Source organism: Eurosta solidaginis, chromosome 2, assembly GCF_040869045.1.
Source record: "Eurosta solidaginis isolate ZX-2024a chromosome 2, ASM4086904v1, whole genome shotgun sequence".
Taxonomy (NCBI): Eukaryota; Metazoa; Arthropoda; class Insecta; order Diptera; family Tephritidae; genus Eurosta; species Eurosta solidaginis.
In genome coordinates this window covers 75,527,918-75,546,723 of record NC_090320.1, presented here as the reverse complement: position 1 = coordinate 75,546,723, position 18,806 = coordinate 75,527,918, and the positions used below count along the sequence as shown (strand labels likewise).

Genomic DNA, 18,806 nt, shown 5'->3' with positions numbered 1-18,806 from the left:
GGACTGCCAACCAACCGAAAATTTCAAGCGGTTAGATTCAGTGGTTCGAACCACTATTGCAAAACTTAAACCGGTTCATGAAAAGTTTTCTGGGTACCTCTGAAACGCCGAACCTCTAAAAGAATGTTGGGATGTGCGTGGGGCATATCGCCCCCTCTCATGGGTATTTACAGCGATTGTGCAGGCTATCCTATAAAAAGTCCCAAAGTAATGGCTATCCATACAAAAACACAAAAAAAAACCTACCAAAAGAAATTAGAGGGGGTAAAAAGGCTATGAATATGCTGATCAACGGGCGCCCTGTAAAACAAACCGGCACATTCCATCTGTAGACCTAGTGGTGTAAGAGAAGTTTAGGGTTGGTAGAAGGGAGCATCCCTCGAAGCTTGAACCGTAGGCGCCCCAATCAGATCATCAAAAAAATTCACACGTTCGACCAGAAAAAGCGTCGAACCGGGTGCGGGTAAGCAATGTATAGAAGATCATGAGCAGGTCGTATGTATGTATGTTGAAAGTATGCATTGGGGTTCAAGGGATTGTGTAGCGGTATATATATAGCTTCTCCAACCCAATTGGCGGTATGGCCCGCCCTGAATAAATCCTCGACGGTTCTTGCTCTTCAAAAAGTGCACTACTATGCATAAGCGGAGCAATCCGCACAACGCCAAAGGATGTTATAAATGTAATACTGAACCTACTACCTATAGATATAGTAGGTAGGTTGTAGGTAGCTGAGGATACTGACCACATAGTCTCACTGCAACCATACTGAAATTCTCGACAGATTCTGCATACCAGAATGGACAGATTTCTGCAAACCGCATACGAACTTTAACAAGGGATACGAGATATTAATCCCTGAGAGGGAACAGTGGGTGAATGACCCTGATTGGCCCACCAACAGCATTCAGATCTACACAGATGGATCTAAACTGGTTAACAGGGACGGAGGGGGTGTCTATTCGGAACGATTGGACATACAAAGATCGTTTCGCCTTCCGGATCACTGTAGCGTATTTCAGGCCGAGCTTGAACTGCCTTAGGCAGAGGGCAGTCTCTCAGAAGCACATTTATATTTTCTCAGGCAGTCAAACAGCACTGAAAGCCCTTGACTGTCACAACTAATTCTGAAACTGTAGTAGGCTGTCGCAGATCACTTAACGTGATGGCTGAACAGTTTGCTCTGCAACTCGTATGGGTTCCGGGACATAAGGGCATACCAGGTAATGAGATGGCGGATGAGCTTGCTTCCACTTTCGCCATCCTCGAAGAGGTTGGGCATGCCGCTCTCCACCTGCAAGCTCAAGATAAAGGAGGCTCTACTGATGGAAGCGGCAGCCCGGTGGAAGCATCATGATAGATGCCACACGGCAAAATTCACATGGCCGGAATGGAATGAGAAGAGATTGCGAGATCTTCTCACCTTCCGTAAGAGGGACCTTTCCTTAGTTGTAGGTCTTCTCACTGGTCATGTTTGTATTGGATCGCATGCGGAAAGGATTGGCGCTCCATTTAATGTTTATTGTAGAAGCTGCGGCAACGAAGAAGAGCCTGAAACTGTTAGGCATCTACTGTGTAAATGTCCAGCGCTCGGTAGAAGAAGGCAATGTTTTATGGGCAAGATGTTTCTCGCAGATCTGACTGATATAGCTGAGGTCAATAGACGACGCTTAGTTAGCTTCACAAACTCAACGAAGTGGTTTGATTAGGAGAGTAGGAAGAAATCCGTGTGGTTTCGAGTACGTTCTTTGCTTGCCAGAATATTACTCCAGGTATTATTAATGTTACACCTATCAGATCTAGAAGCAGTTATTGGATAGGTAACACTATGGACGTTCAGTCTTTGTCAGGTCCCCAGGGACCTGTTAGTTAAACCTAGCCTAAGATAAAAAGTTTAGGTTAAACAGATTAATAGTGAGGCAAACACTTTATTATATGCAAAATTAACGAAAAATTGCGAAAACTTAAGAAATTTAAGCTTTTCATTTTATAAAAAATGGACATTAGTATTTTTCTTAAGCAAAGCAAAGTAATAAGCAAATTGGGGAAGTAATTTTACTTTCAATAAATTTGCTTACATTTTATGTTGAACCGGACCAAATAATTTTTTGTGTGGTTTATGAAATTATAAACAGTTTGGTTCTAATCATAAAGGTAACGGTTCCAAGTAGGAAAAACGACAGCGGAGTGAAATGCGGTAGCTCTATAGGTAATATGTGAGTTAAGTAAAGAATATACGTTCACACACCGATGTCCCAGGACATGGCCACTTACTCCAAATCCAGCTGGTTTCTAAAAAATATTCTTGAGTATTATTATGTTAGTTATGGTAGATTATGGTAGTTAGTGAGGTGAGAGGGGGAGTGAGTTTGCGGGTATGAGTGGGAGTGAGATTAGGAACGGGAATGGAAGTGGGAGAGTAGGAGTGGCGGTGAGAAAGGGAGTGGGAGGAAATAAATGAAATAGGGAATGGACAAAGATAAGACAATGGAAGATAAAGTAGGAGGGAATCGAGGCTCACTTTTTGAATGCAGGGAAACAAATTTTCAGGCAGGAAAAAGTCTGCAGAGTATACTAGTATGCAGTAAAATAAAATATACATATGGGGTATTCCATCCCATGTCGACCAATTTTTAACCCGACCCCTTAAGAATTGGCTGAAAGTTTTTCTTCTTTTTCTAGCTTACGAAAGACGTTTTTCAGAATTTTTTCAAATTTTTCATCCAACTCAAAAAAAGTTATGAATTTTTAAAAAAACACCGTTTTTGTTTTCAAAATGCTATAACTTTTTCAAAAATTGACCGTTTGGGATCTTTTTTAAATGTTTTTTGTTTTTAAATGTACTTTTCGGAAGAAAAACAAAAAAATTTTTTAGTTTTTTTTTTTAATTTTTCAGTTTTTCGAGAATTTTCGAATTTCGCCATTTTTTTTTCTCATAAAAAACTTCAATCAATTCTGCAATCATCCCCACTAATCCCGGAGTGAAAAAAAAATTCAAAAATAAAAATTTTTTTTTATCAATTTTTTTTATAAATAAAATGTAAAAAAATGATTTTTAAGTATTCTTTTCTTTATATATTATGGTAATCTATGATTAAACTTACATGTTTACTATGTCAGTCATTAATCCTGGTTATTTTAATCGTAGATTACCATAATATATAAAGAAAAGAATACTTAAAAATCATTTTCTTACATTTTTTTGTTATATAAATAAAATTGATTAAAAAAAATGTTTATTTTTGAAAAATTTTTTTTTCAATTAAATAAAAAAAAATCTAAAAAAAAATCGGTCCACTCCGGGATAAGTGGGGATGATTGCAGAATTGATTGAAGTTTTTTATGAGAAAAAAAATGGCGAAATTCGAAAAATCTCGAAAAACTGAAAAATTAAAAAAAAAACTTTAAAATTTTTTTTGTATTTTTTCCCAAAAGTACATTTAAAAACAAAATTAAAAAAAAAAAAAGATCCCAAACGGTCAATTTTTGAAAAAGTTATAGCATTTTGAAAACAAAAACAGTGTTTTTTTAAAAATTCATAACTTTTTTTGAGTTGGATGAAAAAATTTGAAAAAATTCTGAAAAACGTCTTTCGTAAGCTAGAAAAAGAAGAAAAACTTTCAGCCAATTCTAAAGGGGTCGGGTTCAAAAACGTTAACAAAAACGTGATACTTTGTGTTTGAATTGTGCTGGCAATGCTATAGCCATGGTGGAGCCGTAAGGTGGTAACAGCGAGCGGACATGCACACACAAACTCCAAGTAATTTGTTTGTGTAATTCGTTGGTGGTAATGTCAAAAATACTCTGAGAAATGTTTGCACTGTCAAAATTCATGAGAAATGTTGCAATCAGCTTGGCTAATGCTTTCACCTTTAATGACTCCGCCATCAATCAGTTTTGCCAGCATAGCTTGAAATTAATAATCAACATAAGCGATTTGATTTCGTTTTGATATGGCAGAGAACGAAACAAAATCATTTCGTTAATTTGACGTTCTTAACGTTAATAAACGAAACGAAATGACTTTGTTTCGTGTATTAACGTTAATTGTCGTAACGAAATGATATCGGTTCGTTGGTTAAGCATGCCTGATTTAAACAATAATAACATCAATAATAGCAGTGTTTTTTTACATGTATATACATCCACATTTGCGGGTAAAAAAAACGCTTATAATCACGTAGATAATGTTTGAGAGACCCATCTAGCGGCAGTGGATAAATAACTAGCTACAGAACATGTTGTACCGAAAAGCGCAGACACAAACCTCTGTTGGCCATAGTGTATAACCTGTAGCTGAATCGGTTGCGGTGAATAGTGGACACACACCATTTGTAGAGGTAAAACATGGAAGTAGTGTAGAGGTAAAACATAGACACATATTTCAATTGCATCTGAGTATAATTCGTATTGAAATTTAGGAGTACTAATTTTCTGCGCAGCAATTTCAGAAGTGTAGATAAGGTTATGCACTTGGCAGTCCATATAAAGTTTAAGTGCATATGTACATAGATGTAGAAAAACACAGTTAAAATAATTGGGCAAATCACAAGAGTGTGGTGTTCATGTAAAATTTTAAGATTTGAGTTGTATCCATGATTTCCAATATAAAATTTGATTACAGCATAGCAAATTCGGCGAATAGGGGACATTGTGAATTGCCTATATACATACATATCTCCTTAGCCTAATTCACAAAGGCCTTAACCCACAAATTTAAAATATTACAGGAGAAGCAAAAAAACATTTTTTTTCACCATTTGTTACAAGCCGATGTGAGATTTTCAAAAGGGGCATAACTCCGTAGTTATTGGTTCAAACGATTTCAAATTTTTACTGGAGAAAGTGGTGCGATTATTTTAAGCATTGTTTATGCATGTTTTCCCATGCTCAGTTTCCTTCCTATATATAAGGTCGGTTTCGTGTATGTCCGCCAATTTCAGTACAAAATTGGAAAATCTTGTTTTTAAGAAACTTCCAGTGGAGCTAGTCTTGAAACTTGAACCATACTTCAGAACCCGGGATCCTGATATTTAAAAAAATGTATGTGATCGACTTATAAGTAACTTTCGGATATACTTGAGACCTAGAGCTTTAATTTAAGCTAGCCGAACCACTAAGCCCAATCAAGAAAATCAACCGTATTCAATTAGAATTAAATATTGTGTAATTTAGAGCCGTTGGTCCAACGGAATTGGGGTACTTCATTGACTTTTTATAAGAAAACTTATTTCAATAAGTTTCTTTATCATTAAATAGAAACGCAAGGCAGCCGTTTAGGTGATTCCGTGGTATATTTTTAATCACATATTCGGCAAAGAACAACGTTGCGTTTTTATTTCCACAATTTCCCATAGAATTTAAAAAGTTTGTAATGAATTCAACTGGTTTAACAGCATTCAGAATACATATCTATATATGGGGTATTCCATCCCATTTCGACCAATTTTGAAGCCGACCCCTTTAGAATTGGCTGAAAGTTTTTCTTCTTTTTCTAGCTTACGAAAGACGTTTTTCAGAATTTTTTCAGAATTGTTTCAAATTTTTTCATCCAACTCAAAAAAAGTTATGAATTTAAAAGAAAACACCGTTTTTGTTTCCAAAATGTCAAAGATTGACCGTTTGGGATCTTTTTTTTTTAATTTGTTTTTAAATGTACTTTTCGGAAAAAATACAAAAAAAATTTTGAAAGTTTTTTTTTTTTTTGTAATTTTTCAGTTTTTTTCGAGATTTACTGTAACTTTTTCAAAAATTGACCGTTTGGGATATTTTTTTTTTTAATTTGTTTTTAAACGTACTTTTCGGAAAAAATACAAAAAAATTTTTAAAGTTCTTTTTTTTTCAATTAAATAAAAAAATAAAAAATAAAATATCGACCCACTCCGGGATTAGTGGGGATGATTGCAGAATTGATTGAAGTTTGCTATGAGAAAAAAAAATGGCGAAATTCAAAAAATCTCGAAAAACCGAAAAATTACAAAAAAAAACTTTAAAATTTTTTTTGTATTTTTTCCGAAAAGTAAATTTAAAAACAAATTTAAAAAAAAAAAGATCCCAAACGGTCAATTTTTGAAAAAGTTATAGCATTTTGAAAACAAAAACGATGTTTTTTTTTTAAATTCATAACTTTTTCTGAGTTGGATGAAAAAATTTGAAAAAATTCTGAAAAACGTCTTTCGTAAGCTAAAAAAAGAAGAAAAACTTTCAGCCAATTCTAAAGGGGTCGGGTTCAAAATTGGTCGAAATGGGATGGAATATCCCGTATATATAAATGAATTTGTGTGTGTTAGTACAACGGCTATACCGATTTTAATTATTTTTGCTCTGTTAGTTTCGTTCTGATTGAGGGAACATTTACGGCAAACATTTTTTAATATTTTAGCTAATACTCCAAAACGGTTTGACCGGTTTCAATAATTTTTTCTTTCCCGTATTCAACCGGACTAAGTGTATATTTATAGCAAAAAATCGTATATGCTAAGTAATGATATAAATTTAAATTATTCCTGTGCAACCAGTGCTGCTGGTCACATATTTCTCTTCGTACCAAAAAACGGACCAAAACGCTTTTGAGAGTACCAAAATAATTATTACCCAGTTGTAATCTTAATATATAAAAATTTTGTGTAAACAACGTGACACTAAGATACTTAACCGATTTCAATCACTTTTGCACACCGTGTGCGTTCCTGTCAAGTGTCTTTCCGGGAAGTGGACCATGACTGAAGTATTCGAACAAATTCTATTCACGGTTCGATTTGCTGAAATTTGGTATATAGGTAGGCCTTTGGTTAGATTAATATTTACGATACTTGCTTTCCGGCGACCGATCTTTTCGAACAAATTCTGTTCTTGGTTCGATTTACCTGAAATTTAGTATATAGGTAGCTCTTTGCCTAGATTAGTATTTACGCACTTTTTTTGGGAAATGGAGCAGGCACGGACTGTAACTCGGACTGGGAATTGGAGTGGGATTGAGGAGAAGAACAAGAATAACTAGAGAGAAGAGGGAAGGAAAAAGAGATAGAGTTAGAGGAAAATAGAGAGATATGGACCGATGGAGCGGTAAAAAAGTGAGGGAAAAGACGGAGAGGGAGAAAGAGGCGTAGAAAAAGAGAAAGGCAGAGAGAACAGTGAATAAAAAGATAAGGAAAATGGGGAGAGGGGAAGGGAGAGCAAGAGGTAAAAACTGCTTAAAAGTTATGCAGATAGATCAAAGCTAGGGCGGAGCAACGTCTGCCGATCTGCTAGTTTAAAATAAAAAACAGATATATAGAATTTTAATGTTTATTCTATAATATTTAATTCAATAATTCCTTCAAATAATAACTTAAACTAAAAGTAAAACTAAGAAGAACGATGTGTTATCTTTCAAGGGAAAGTCCCGAATTATAATGATGCGTTGAAATTCAAAGTATAACTAAACGTTGGCTGTAGTTGCTAAAACTCAGCTGTTCTATGATGTTGTCACATATTGCTACAGGGTCGATTTGGGTAGTCACTACACCACTCCCTTTCCAGAAAATTCTCCGATCCTTGGGAACAAATTCCGCAGGTTAACCATGCTGTGACGTTTGTATTGTATTGGTCGAACGGTCTCGAAATGCCGTCGTAGTGTCGTAGTTCTCGTAAGAAATTATGTTGGTTATTTGGAAATAATTCCTTGGTTTGTGTTTGCAATTGCGCTTGCGTATGCGTATGCGTTGTCGATTCCTTGCTTTGTTTTTGAAAATCCACCAACACGTCGTAGTGTCTTAGGAAATCCGCACCTATGATAGGATGCGCAACGTCGGCGAGATCTAATGGCCATCGTAGGTCGAGATCTAATGTTATTTGTCGTTTGTCGAATGTATTAGTTGTAGTATTGTTTGCAGCAACCAGTTTCATTGCGTTTGGTTGCGTACTCTCATCGTGACGTTTGGGTACCACCGAAACTTCGGCGCCCGTGTCGATGAGGAATTTCATTGAAAATGTTCTGCCTCGAATGTATTAATTGTAGTGCTGTTTGCAGCAACCAGTTTCATTGCGTTTGGTTGCGTACTCTCATCGTGACGTTTGGGTACTACCGAAACTTCGGCGCCCGTGTCGATGAGGAATTTCGTTGAAAACGTTGTGGTTCAAATGTAAAGGCGGCTGGAGTTCCTATCCTCCTCCGACATAGCCGCTTTGTACGGAGGGCTGACTAGTTTTCCGAAAGTCTTGGTGTGAAAGCGCATGGTGGCCGACACTGTGTTGCGTTCTTACCGGGTGATTTGTTGTGGAAGTGTTTGTTGGCCGCCGTTGTTGCATTGTCGTTGAGTAATTACCAGCAGATTATTACTAGGCAATTGTTGCTGTTGATTTACAATTTGGCATCGTGTAGCCAAAGCACGCCTTCAACGTGACCGGGATCATAACAATTTTGCGCTTGCTGCAAGCGTTGCAACAAATTGGACACATTTGGTGAATTTTTTTTTTTTTTTGTTTGCGCCTGCCGACGCATCACGGATGGATGAGAATGTGATGCTGTCTGTGATTTATGCAAACGTTGCCGCTGATGATGACATGTTGGTGTTGCTTATAATGCACATCGTTACCACGTACATTCTGCGAGTCTTTTTGCGAGAATTTTAATGTTTATTCTATAATATTTAATTCAATAATTCATTCAAATAAAAACTTAAACTAACGCCCCGATTCTGAGCGTTACCGGTAAAATAGTACCCAGAACATTATGTAACCGAATATCGTTACCAGTTCTTTTATCCGCGATTCTGGCCCAAGTGGTAACGCTGTCATCACCGAAAAACTCACCAGTGTCTGTGAAGAAATTTGAAAGGTAGTTTTCTTCGCTTTCACGGTTGCCACTTTGGTCCATTTGGACCAAAAATGGTCCCTTCCAGCCCCATTTGGTCCGCTGGTCCCTTTTCTTCAATTTTGGTCCTTTTTAGGCAGCAACCACGACTGGTACTTTTCTTCTTCACTCAGGTAAAAATTCACAATATTGCGCAAAAATTCGCCACACTTTCGTTAGCCTCCATATAATTTTGAATTTACTTCAATGGAAATCTCGCCATAAAAAAATTGCTCAGTCAATAAAATGTACCAGAACAATAACATTACACCTAGGATATAATTTATGCCAGGCATTAAAAAGAAAAGTGTTGGCAAACACATTGTCGTTAAGTGTTGATGAAATAACCGATTAATAAAAAAACTCTTGTTTTATAATAATATTAGCTGTGTTTTTTTCTCACATCTATATACGTTTACGCTTAAACTTTACATGGACTGCTAAGCGACAAATACCTCTTAAATACACCTCTGAAATTGCTACGCATAAAATTAGTACTACTAAATTTCACTCATTATACTCAGATGTAACTGAAATATATGTCTATATTTCACCCTCTGCACCAATTCTATGTATTCTATGCGCGTCCACTATTTATCACATTTGATTCAGCTATATGTTATACTCAGAAATATAACAGAGGGCTGTGTCTCCGCTTTTCGGTACACCCTGTGCTGTAGCTAGTTATTTAACCACTGTCGCTAGATGGATCTCCTAAGCATTATCTAAGCGAGGATAGGCGTTTTTTTCACGCGCAAACGAAACGTATACGCGTGTAAAAAAAAACACGGCTATTAATAACGGCTAGATATTTCGATCGGTTATACACCACTATGTAAAATATATGAAAATAAAAATTGCTTCTCGCCTAGCATAGCTTATGGCGAGCACTCTGCCGTGAGCCTAACACTTTCAAACCTTATACAAAGAAATTCCATGCATTACTTCTCATTTGGCACGTTGATATTTAAATCTTTCTCACCAAGCTCAATGAGTTCAAGGAATTTCAGGACTATTGTGGTGTTAAGCCACGCAAGGTAATTGAAAACTAAGTATCTTGGCGCAAGAAATATTTTAACTCGAAGACAGAAGGAAGCAAATGCAATAGAGATTTGATGTCGGAAGAAATGTTTTGTATAAAATTATTCCCGTAGGTGCTAGCAGAACCCCTGAGGCCTGGGATCAAAACTCAAACTTTGTGAATCTAGGCTTTGATGTGAAGTTTAAACGTTAAGGGAAAAAGTAAGCGTCTAAAAAATAGCACTAACAAAATTGCCTAGTTTCATTTATGATTTACTGAGTTTTCCACATTCATAGTTCGGCAACACCAGAACGCAAATTTTGAACCGTTTCAGTGCTACAACAACATAATGCTCGAACCAAGAGCTTTGCGACCAAAACTAGGTTCACAACGTTTGGTTGGTGAAAGACATAGACTTATCCTATGTCAAAATATAATACCATTTTTGGTTGTTTGTTCAGCTTGAATTAAAGGAAAGTCTTCACTATGTTTAGTAAAATTTTATATGGAAACATCCAAAAATTTTGTATTTTATACTAATAAAACAAAACAAAAATTTGGTCCTTTTTTCGATGAATTTTGGTTCCAAATGAAAACTCGGTGTGGCAACCGTGATCGCTTTACCGAAATTGTAGATACGAGGTTAACGAATAAACGGGACGATGTGTATATGCATATTATGCATGATAAGTTTGTACATAGGTATGTATATTGTAATTTATTCTGTGAAAGTACATAATGTAAACAAATATGTATAGCAAGAGGCAACACTTTTTTACTATTATCTTTACTTATTTGCTCTTACAATTCTTTATTTTTCAGTTTTGCCTTTTTCTAAACAACAGCTGTTGTGTGGTTATTTCGATGTAACCACCTACTTTTGTGGGTAAAAAATTATCCGGCTACTTTCGCGGTTAGAATACCAAAAGGGTGTAAAAGTTGCCACATGATTTCGTTACCGTGGTGAAGAATGTTGTTACCACACTAGAATCGGGGCGTAAAAGTAAAACTAAAAAGAACGATGTGTTATCTTTCAAGGGAAAGTCCCGAATTATAATGCGTTGCTAAAACTCAGCTGTTCTATGATGTTGCCACATATTGTGCAGGGTCGATTTGGGTAGTCACTACAGATATCTAATCTATCTAATCTAATATATATATTATAAATGGGAAAGTTTGGATGTTTGGATGTCCAGACGTTTGTCTTTGTGCCTCAATCACGCAAGAACGGCTGGACGGATTTGGATGAAATTTTGCACACATATAGCCAATAGTCTAGAAGGATCTACAGGTTATATATGTTTTTATATATTATTATATTTTTTCGTCTTTGTGACTGAATCACGCCAGAACGGCTACACGGATTTTGATGAAATTTGGGACACAGACAATAGTATACTTCCTTCACCAATATTACAAACTCAATACGTCAAATAAGTCGAGGGCTTACAACATGAGCAGTGACACCCTCCCCCCCCCCCCCTTCCCTCCTTCTCACCCACTCTGGTGTAAAATCTATAAATTGTAATAACTCAATATAAATGTTCTCATAAATGTATAATTTTTGGTATCTGGCTCATACAGATCGAGATCTAAACAATTTGGAAAAACGATCGGTGGTGCTCTCTGTCTCCTTCCGCCATCCGCCAACCTTCAATTGTTTTAATTAGCACGCTTTTATTAGCTTTACCTGTATGTTTCTTTGTAACTTTTCATTCGCTCCAACGCGCCTGCTGGCTTTTTAACATGGTTTTATAATTAGCTTCACCTTATTTTTAATCCCGTTAGGGTCATATCCGGGATCCCGACGGGGTCATTTCGGGATCATTTGTGGTACCTACCGGCATCATTTCTGAATGGTTTTCGGGATCCGTCCGGGATCCCGTCAGGGCCATTTCGGGATTATTAGGGGATTATTTGAGGACCTTTCCGGCATCATTTCAGGACTATTTCGGGCTCATTTGGGGTACCTACCGGCATAATTTCTGGATGGTCTTCGGGATCCGTCCGGGATCCCGTCGGGGTCATTTCGGGACTTTTTCGGAATCATTTCCGGATAGTTTCCGGTATCCGTCGGGGATCCCGTCAGGGTCATTTCGGGATTTTTAGGGGATCATTTGAGGACCTTTCCGGCATCATTTCTGGATAGTTTTCGGGATCCTTCCGGGGTCCCGTCAGGGTAATATCGGGACTATTAGGGGATCATTTTCGGACCTTTCCGGCATCATTTCTGGATAGTTGGGATCCGGATGGAGTAATTTCGGGACTATTTCGAGATCATTTGGGGTACCTACCTGCATCATTTTTGGATGGTTTTCGGTATCCGTCCGGGATCCCGTCGGGGTCATTTGGGGTCCCTTCCGGCATCATTTCTGGATGGTTTTCGGGATCCGTCCGGGATCCCGTCGGGGTCATTTCGGGACTTTTTCGGAATCATTTGGGGTCCCTTCCGGCAGCATTTCTGTATGGTTTTCGGGATTCGTCCGGGTTCCCGTCGGGGTCATTTCAGGCCTTATTCGGGATCATTTGGGGTACCTTCCGGCATCATTTCTAGATGGTTTTCGGGATCCCGTCGGGGTCATTTCGGGACTTTTTCGCGACTAATACGGAATCATTTGGTGGACCCTTTCGCCATCATTTCGAGATGGTTTTCGCGATCCCGTCAGGGTCATTTCGAGACTATTTTGGGATCATTTGGGAACCTTTCCGGCATCATTTTTGGATAGTTTCCGGGATCCGTCGGGGATCCCGTCGGGGTCATTTCGGGACTTTTTCGCGACTAATACGGGATCATTTGGTGGACCCTTTCGCCATCATTTCGAGATGGTTTTCGCGATCCCGTCAGGGTCATTTCGAGACTATTTTGGGATCATTTGGGAACCTTTCCGGCATCATTTTTGGATAGTTTTCGGGATCCGTCCGGGATCCCGGCGGGGTCATTTCGGGACTTTTTCGGAATCATTTGGGGTCCCTTCCGGCAGCATTTCTGTATGGTTTTCGGGATTCGTCCGGGTTCCCGTCGGGGTCATTTCAGGCCTTATTCGGGATCATTTGGGGTACCTTCCGGCATCATTTCTGGATAGTTTTCGGGATCCGTACGGGATCCCGTCGGGGTCTTTTGAGGAACTTTTCGGGATCATTTGGGGTCCCTTACGGCATCATTTCTGGATGGATTTCAGGATGCGTTCGGGATTTCGTCGGGGCCATTTCGGGACTTTTTCTCAACTAATACGGGATCATTTGGGGACCCTTTCGGCATCATTTCTGGATGGTTTTCGGGATCCGTCCGGGATCCCTTCAGGGTTATTTCCTGACTATTAGGGGATCATTTGAGGACCTTTCCGGCATCATATCTGGATAGTTTTCAGTATCCGTCCGGGATCCCGACGGGGTCATGTCGGGACTATTTCGGGATCATTTGGGGTATTTTCTGGCAACATTTCTAGATGGTTTTCTGGCAACATTACTAGATCGAATACGGGATCATTGCGGACCCTTTCGGCATCATTTCTGGATGGTTTTCGGGATCCGTCCGGGATCCCATCAGGGTCATTTCGGGACTATTAGGCGATCATTTGGGGACCTTTCCGGCATCTGTAGCATTTTACGTCATACACACTGTAATGTAGCATTATGCTTCATACCCACTGTAACACAATTGCAATAATACTCATCATAAACTCCAAATATATTTTAGTAATAATCATATTACAATATTGTCCAACATAAATTATTGAACTAACCCGGACGGTTAACCAACATCAATGGAATGCCGAATATGAGACCCATATCCATTCACAGCTAATAAATTTTGAGTATACATACAAACATACAACCTATTGTGGGAAAATACCAAAACACTCAAATTGATCTGCTGACGTTGCTAAACAACATGTACAAACCTACATGTATGGAGCCATGCATACAAAACTACATGTATACAAAGACTGTATACAAACGTACATGTATGCATACTCCATTTCCTATGTACTTATTTTTAGTTATTAGTATTAAGATATTTATGAATGTATAGGTTAAGTCAATTACTATAAAAGACAAGAATTTATTTTATAAAGCGAAGAATTAATGTCGCACCATCAAACGTGCAACGTCTTTTAATTCCTAATACTTCACATCATTTCTGGATGGTTTTCGGGATCCTGTCGGGGTCATTTCGGGACTATTTCGGATCATTTGGGGACCCCTTAGGGGTCATTTCATGACTTTTTCTGTATTATTTCGGGATCATGTGGGGACCCTTCCGGCATCATTTCTTGATGGTTTGCCGTGTCCATCAGGGTCATTTCGGGACCATTTTGGGATCATTTTGGGATCATTTCTGGATCTGTCCGTGATGCCGTAGGAGTCATTTCGAGATATTTTTGTTACTTTTTCGGGATAGTTTTGGGACCCTTCCGTGATCATTTCTGTATGGTTTTCGCGATCCGTCGTGGATCCCCTCGGGGTCATTTCGGAACTCTTTCTGGACTATGTCAGGATAATTTAGGAACCCTTCCTGGATATTTTCTGGATGGTTTTTGAGATCCGTCCGGGAGCCCGTCAGGGTCATTTCGGAACTTTTCCGGGACTATTTCGGGATCATTTTGGTACCATTCAGGGATCATTACTGTGTGCTTCTCTGGATAAGTCTAGAATTGTGTCGTCATTTCGGGTTTTTGGGACTATTCCAGAAACTTTTGGAGACCCTTCGGGGAATTTCTGGACGGTTTTCGGGATCCGTCCGCGATATCTTCGGGGTCATTTCGTGGCTTTTTCTGGATAATTTCGGGATCATTTGGGGATCCTATCAGGTTATCAGCACATTTAATCTTTTTTTTACTCAATTACTAAAATAAAATGCATTAGACAGAAAAAATTGTTTAAACAGATAACTTGATAAGCAGGCTAAGGTGAATAGCCCATATATTTCATTTTCTCCTTGCGGACGGGGCCGCGGGTAAAGGCTAGTAATAAATAAACTCTTACAATGCCGTTTAAATGGCTACGGGATTTATTTACATTTAATATCGCATATGCTCTTTATTCCGTGGTACGCATTGAGTTTTAAAAATTTTTTGTGTTTCCGATTTTTTTTTATTAAAAGAAAAATGTTCAATGCGAATTTGGAGATATTTATAACACCCCAGCGTTTTATGGGGCTAAGAATATACCCGCGGCAGGTATGCCTGTCGTAGGCGACCAAAATACCCGATTGACTCAAGGGGTTATGTAGCGCAATCATAGCTTCTCCAACCATATCGTCAATGTTATCTACCCGTGGCGAAACCTGTTTCTTTAGAAGTTCTCTGCGGTCCCAGTTACTCATCGAACTAGGGGTAGGGCGCGATGACCTAGAAGTTTCTATTTGGTTATATTAAATCGTTCCCGAGATGGTCGGGCTTGTACCTTAAGGGTGCTTGTTACCATAACCATTAACATCGGTAATTTGCGAAATTTAATAAAAATGGCCACTACTGTTTTTCTGTTCTGTGATGTATGTACCAAAAGAAACCAGCCAGCATTTTTTGAAAATTTTGATCAAAAAATATTTAAATATCATACCCCAAAATGATTAAAAACGTTCAAATTTAAAAGCATTTTCTGTTCGAAAATTAACGTATCGTCGGGAGAAAAATGTACCATAAATGTGATTATTCTTGAATAATCATTTATGATTCCTATTTCGAAACGCTTTTTATACATATTTGATATCATTGTAAAATTGAGCTTTAATAGTTTTAGAGTAATATTTGACTTCTTTTCACAGTCATTTTCTGATCATATTCGTGAATATATTTCAATCGCTTTGGTTGAGATTTTTGAATCATTTTTGAATGCGATTATGATGCATTTATTCTTCATATATCATTCAAAATAGGACACTACGTAATAATCTTATTTCATCAGGGGAAGAAAGCATGCGAAAGTGAGCAATTCGAACCACAGCTAACTCGCAAACAAACATGACCGATATACACCTGCGACTACAACATGCAACATCAGCATTATCGTCTGAATCTTAAAATACGGATACGATGCGGGATGTTGAAGCCGTATCCAGTTATGTCAAGATAGTTTCACTTACCTGGGGCTCAAATAGCTCACAACCTATGTATTGTCCAATCATTATGTATTTTCTGGGAAGCTGAAGGGGAGAAATGGTTGGGGAAATCTTCGTTCACAAGCAGCATTACATTATTTTTGTCTTGGAGAATATCTTTCTTAGCTTCATGATTGAAAAAAAATGTGTATGTGAAAAAAATAAAATTTTTAATGAAAAGTGAAATTTCAACAAGCATAAAATTCATTATTCAGTGAACAAATATATTCATAAAAGATTCAGAAAGCTGAATGAAAAATTATCATAAATTTTTGATCACCTAAAGTAAACACATCTGATTCAAATATGATTCCAAAATGTGATTGAAAAACTATATTCAGTTTTTGATCATCAAAGGTAAGCATATTTGATTATTCTTTTTGTTGGTTTTTATAAAATATTAAAATTTAGTCATTAAAGGACTTCAAAAATGATTCCAAAAAGTGATCGAAAAATGCTTTTTAGTTTTTCATCATCAAAAGTATTCATATTTGATTATTTCTCTTGTTCAATTGTATGATAACTCATTATTTAGTCAGAAAGAGTATTCAAATTTTATTGAACAAGGAGCGAAAAATTAAGATTTTTTGTTTTATGGAAAATTTGTTTTTAAATTTAACAATAAAGGTGTTCTCATTTTTTACCAATGAAATATTTCATTGCATTAGGAATTAGGGACATTAGAAATATTTTTCAACGGAATTATGGTCATATAAGTAGTAATTAATTTGCATTTATTTGAACAATAATATTCTTTATTTTCGTTTATCGCTAGTTGGAAACCTTTATTAGATGATCAGTGAAACGGGAAATCCAGAAATGTACTTAGTAGTATAAAAGTAATATAACAGTTCCCAGATCTTATTTTTTTCTCTCGGACGTTGTGGCTGTTTACTGCCCTCAAGTCGCCCGATGAAACAAGGCTAATCCTGTTATTTTTTGTTTTTGTTTAATATATTTTTTTGGCAAAAAATTAAATGATATTAAATAGGCATTGACTTACCCTTAGAAGCCACGTAAGTACACTCTCGCGGTATGGAACAAACACAGTGCCGCTTGTTGTACTCCTTTTTGCATCCGCTAGCGCTGCTATCACTTTGCCCAATGTTAGCAAACTTTTATTTATACTAACTCCTTCTCGTATGCGATGGTCATTCATGCCAACCCCCGAAACCCGTTCGCTACCCGCCAAATCAACCAAACTTATTCTACTTCGACGTGTATGATGAGTTTCATTTGGTTTATTGTTTTCCGTTAGAGCCTCGTTTCTGCCTAGCTGATCACCGATTTCAGTCAAATTTAGAACAATGTTAAATATAGAATGAGAACGTGAGCTCTTGTCGTTCATTCCAGTAGCTGCTGTTGCTCGCTGTGAGTTACCGACTGCTAGCCAATTGCGCATTGCTTCATATGAATTTACTGGGTGTACACTCAAATCAACTACGTAAGGACCCCAAATAGGATGCTCACGTACTTTTAATGCTGGTCTGTTGCTGATATTGGCTGTCGTAGGGGTACCTGACACATGCATATTACCAATACTGCAATTACCTTCGCCAGTGGCAACGCAAAGCAAGTCATGTATTTTCTCATTATAAATTTCAAAGTAACTTATCTCTATTTCGGCACGAATTGTATGCATTTTTTTCTCTAAACGCTTGAAAAGCTCCCGACAAAAGCGAGGGATTATACCAGCCTCTGGATGAGGTGTGCTATTTTTCGATGCATCATCATCTAAAGCTTCAATTCCCATCATACTATAAGATTTTCCCGAGCTAGTTTGGCCATAAGCAAATAGACATGCATTGTACCCTTGGAACGCTCGATCTAATAAAGGCATTGCAGTGTCTCTAAACACGTCTTCTTGATTGGCGTATATAGCACTTTCTGGATCAGTAGAATCAAATACATAATCGTATATGAAAGAATGTGTTAGGCCTGAAGTGGAATCAGCCGTTACGCCGGCAAAAACCGTCAATTCATTTCCTGAAACACGGACAGCTTTTGTCACTTTGTTTAATGAACATTCTTGAGCATTAAGGGGACGAACCCTCACCGCTACAGTAAGATTACTTATTTCTGTGTCTGATGCAACGTTAGTCTGGGTTGAATGAGCAGATTCCAACATATTTCTGAATTTTGATTTGCTTGCAGATGTGGTGGAAGTTTGACCATTTCGTTTATTTGAAGGTGTTGACATATTCCGATAGAGGGATGACGGGGTATAGCACGCGTTTAGCGCTGTTGATCTAGGTGTAACTCTAGGTGTACTTACAGCACTATCACAAGAGGTAGTTTTAATAGCCAAATGTTTATTTTCACGCATTCTAGACCCACTCTTCTCTTCAGAATTTTTACTTTTTTGTGTAGAATTATTTGTACACATTTTCCGGTGCCTTAATCCACTTGGAGTTAGCTTGGAATATACATTTTGTATTGGCGTAAGATCTGACGCTGAAGAATTTGTTCCACATCGGTCGTATGATGCTTTATTGTTCATAGTTTTAAGATAATAGATTGTTTTATAAGAGAAAATAAGAAATTAAAGTTTCCAATTTTTGTTTTCACACGAACCGCGCGTTCTGTTTATTCAAATTTAATTCACAGTGACGACATCACATCAAAACATATTTATCGATAGCTATTGCAAGTTTCGGAACAGAGTATAGGGTGCCCATAAAGAACAAATGACTTAAGCTGCAGGGCAATGGTGCTTTATCGGTAACCGTATCGGTAACCTTATAACAGCTGATTCGACCAACCTTAAGCTGGAGACATTGGTGCTTTATCGGTAACCGTATCGGTAACCTTTTAACAGCTGATTCGACCAACCTTATGAGAATCAATGCAAT

The 18,806-nt window shown here is 37.7% G+C and overlaps 1 protein-coding gene across 1 annotated transcript in view; it reads right to left on the bottom strand.

The window, feature by feature from the left end:
• The window catches only part of neb (nebbish), a 164,398-nt gene extending 145,852 nt beyond the window's left edge, over window positions 1–18,546 (bottom strand). Inside the window, exon 1 of the mRNA XM_067765770.1 lies at window positions 16,958–18,546. Within this exon, the coding sequence (XP_067621871.1) occupies window positions 16,958–18,454 (1,497 nt within the window). The 5' untranslated portion in view covers window positions 18,455–18,546. The remainder of the gene's footprint in view (window positions 1–16,957) is intronic.
• Window positions 18,547–18,806: the final 260 nt, after the last annotated feature.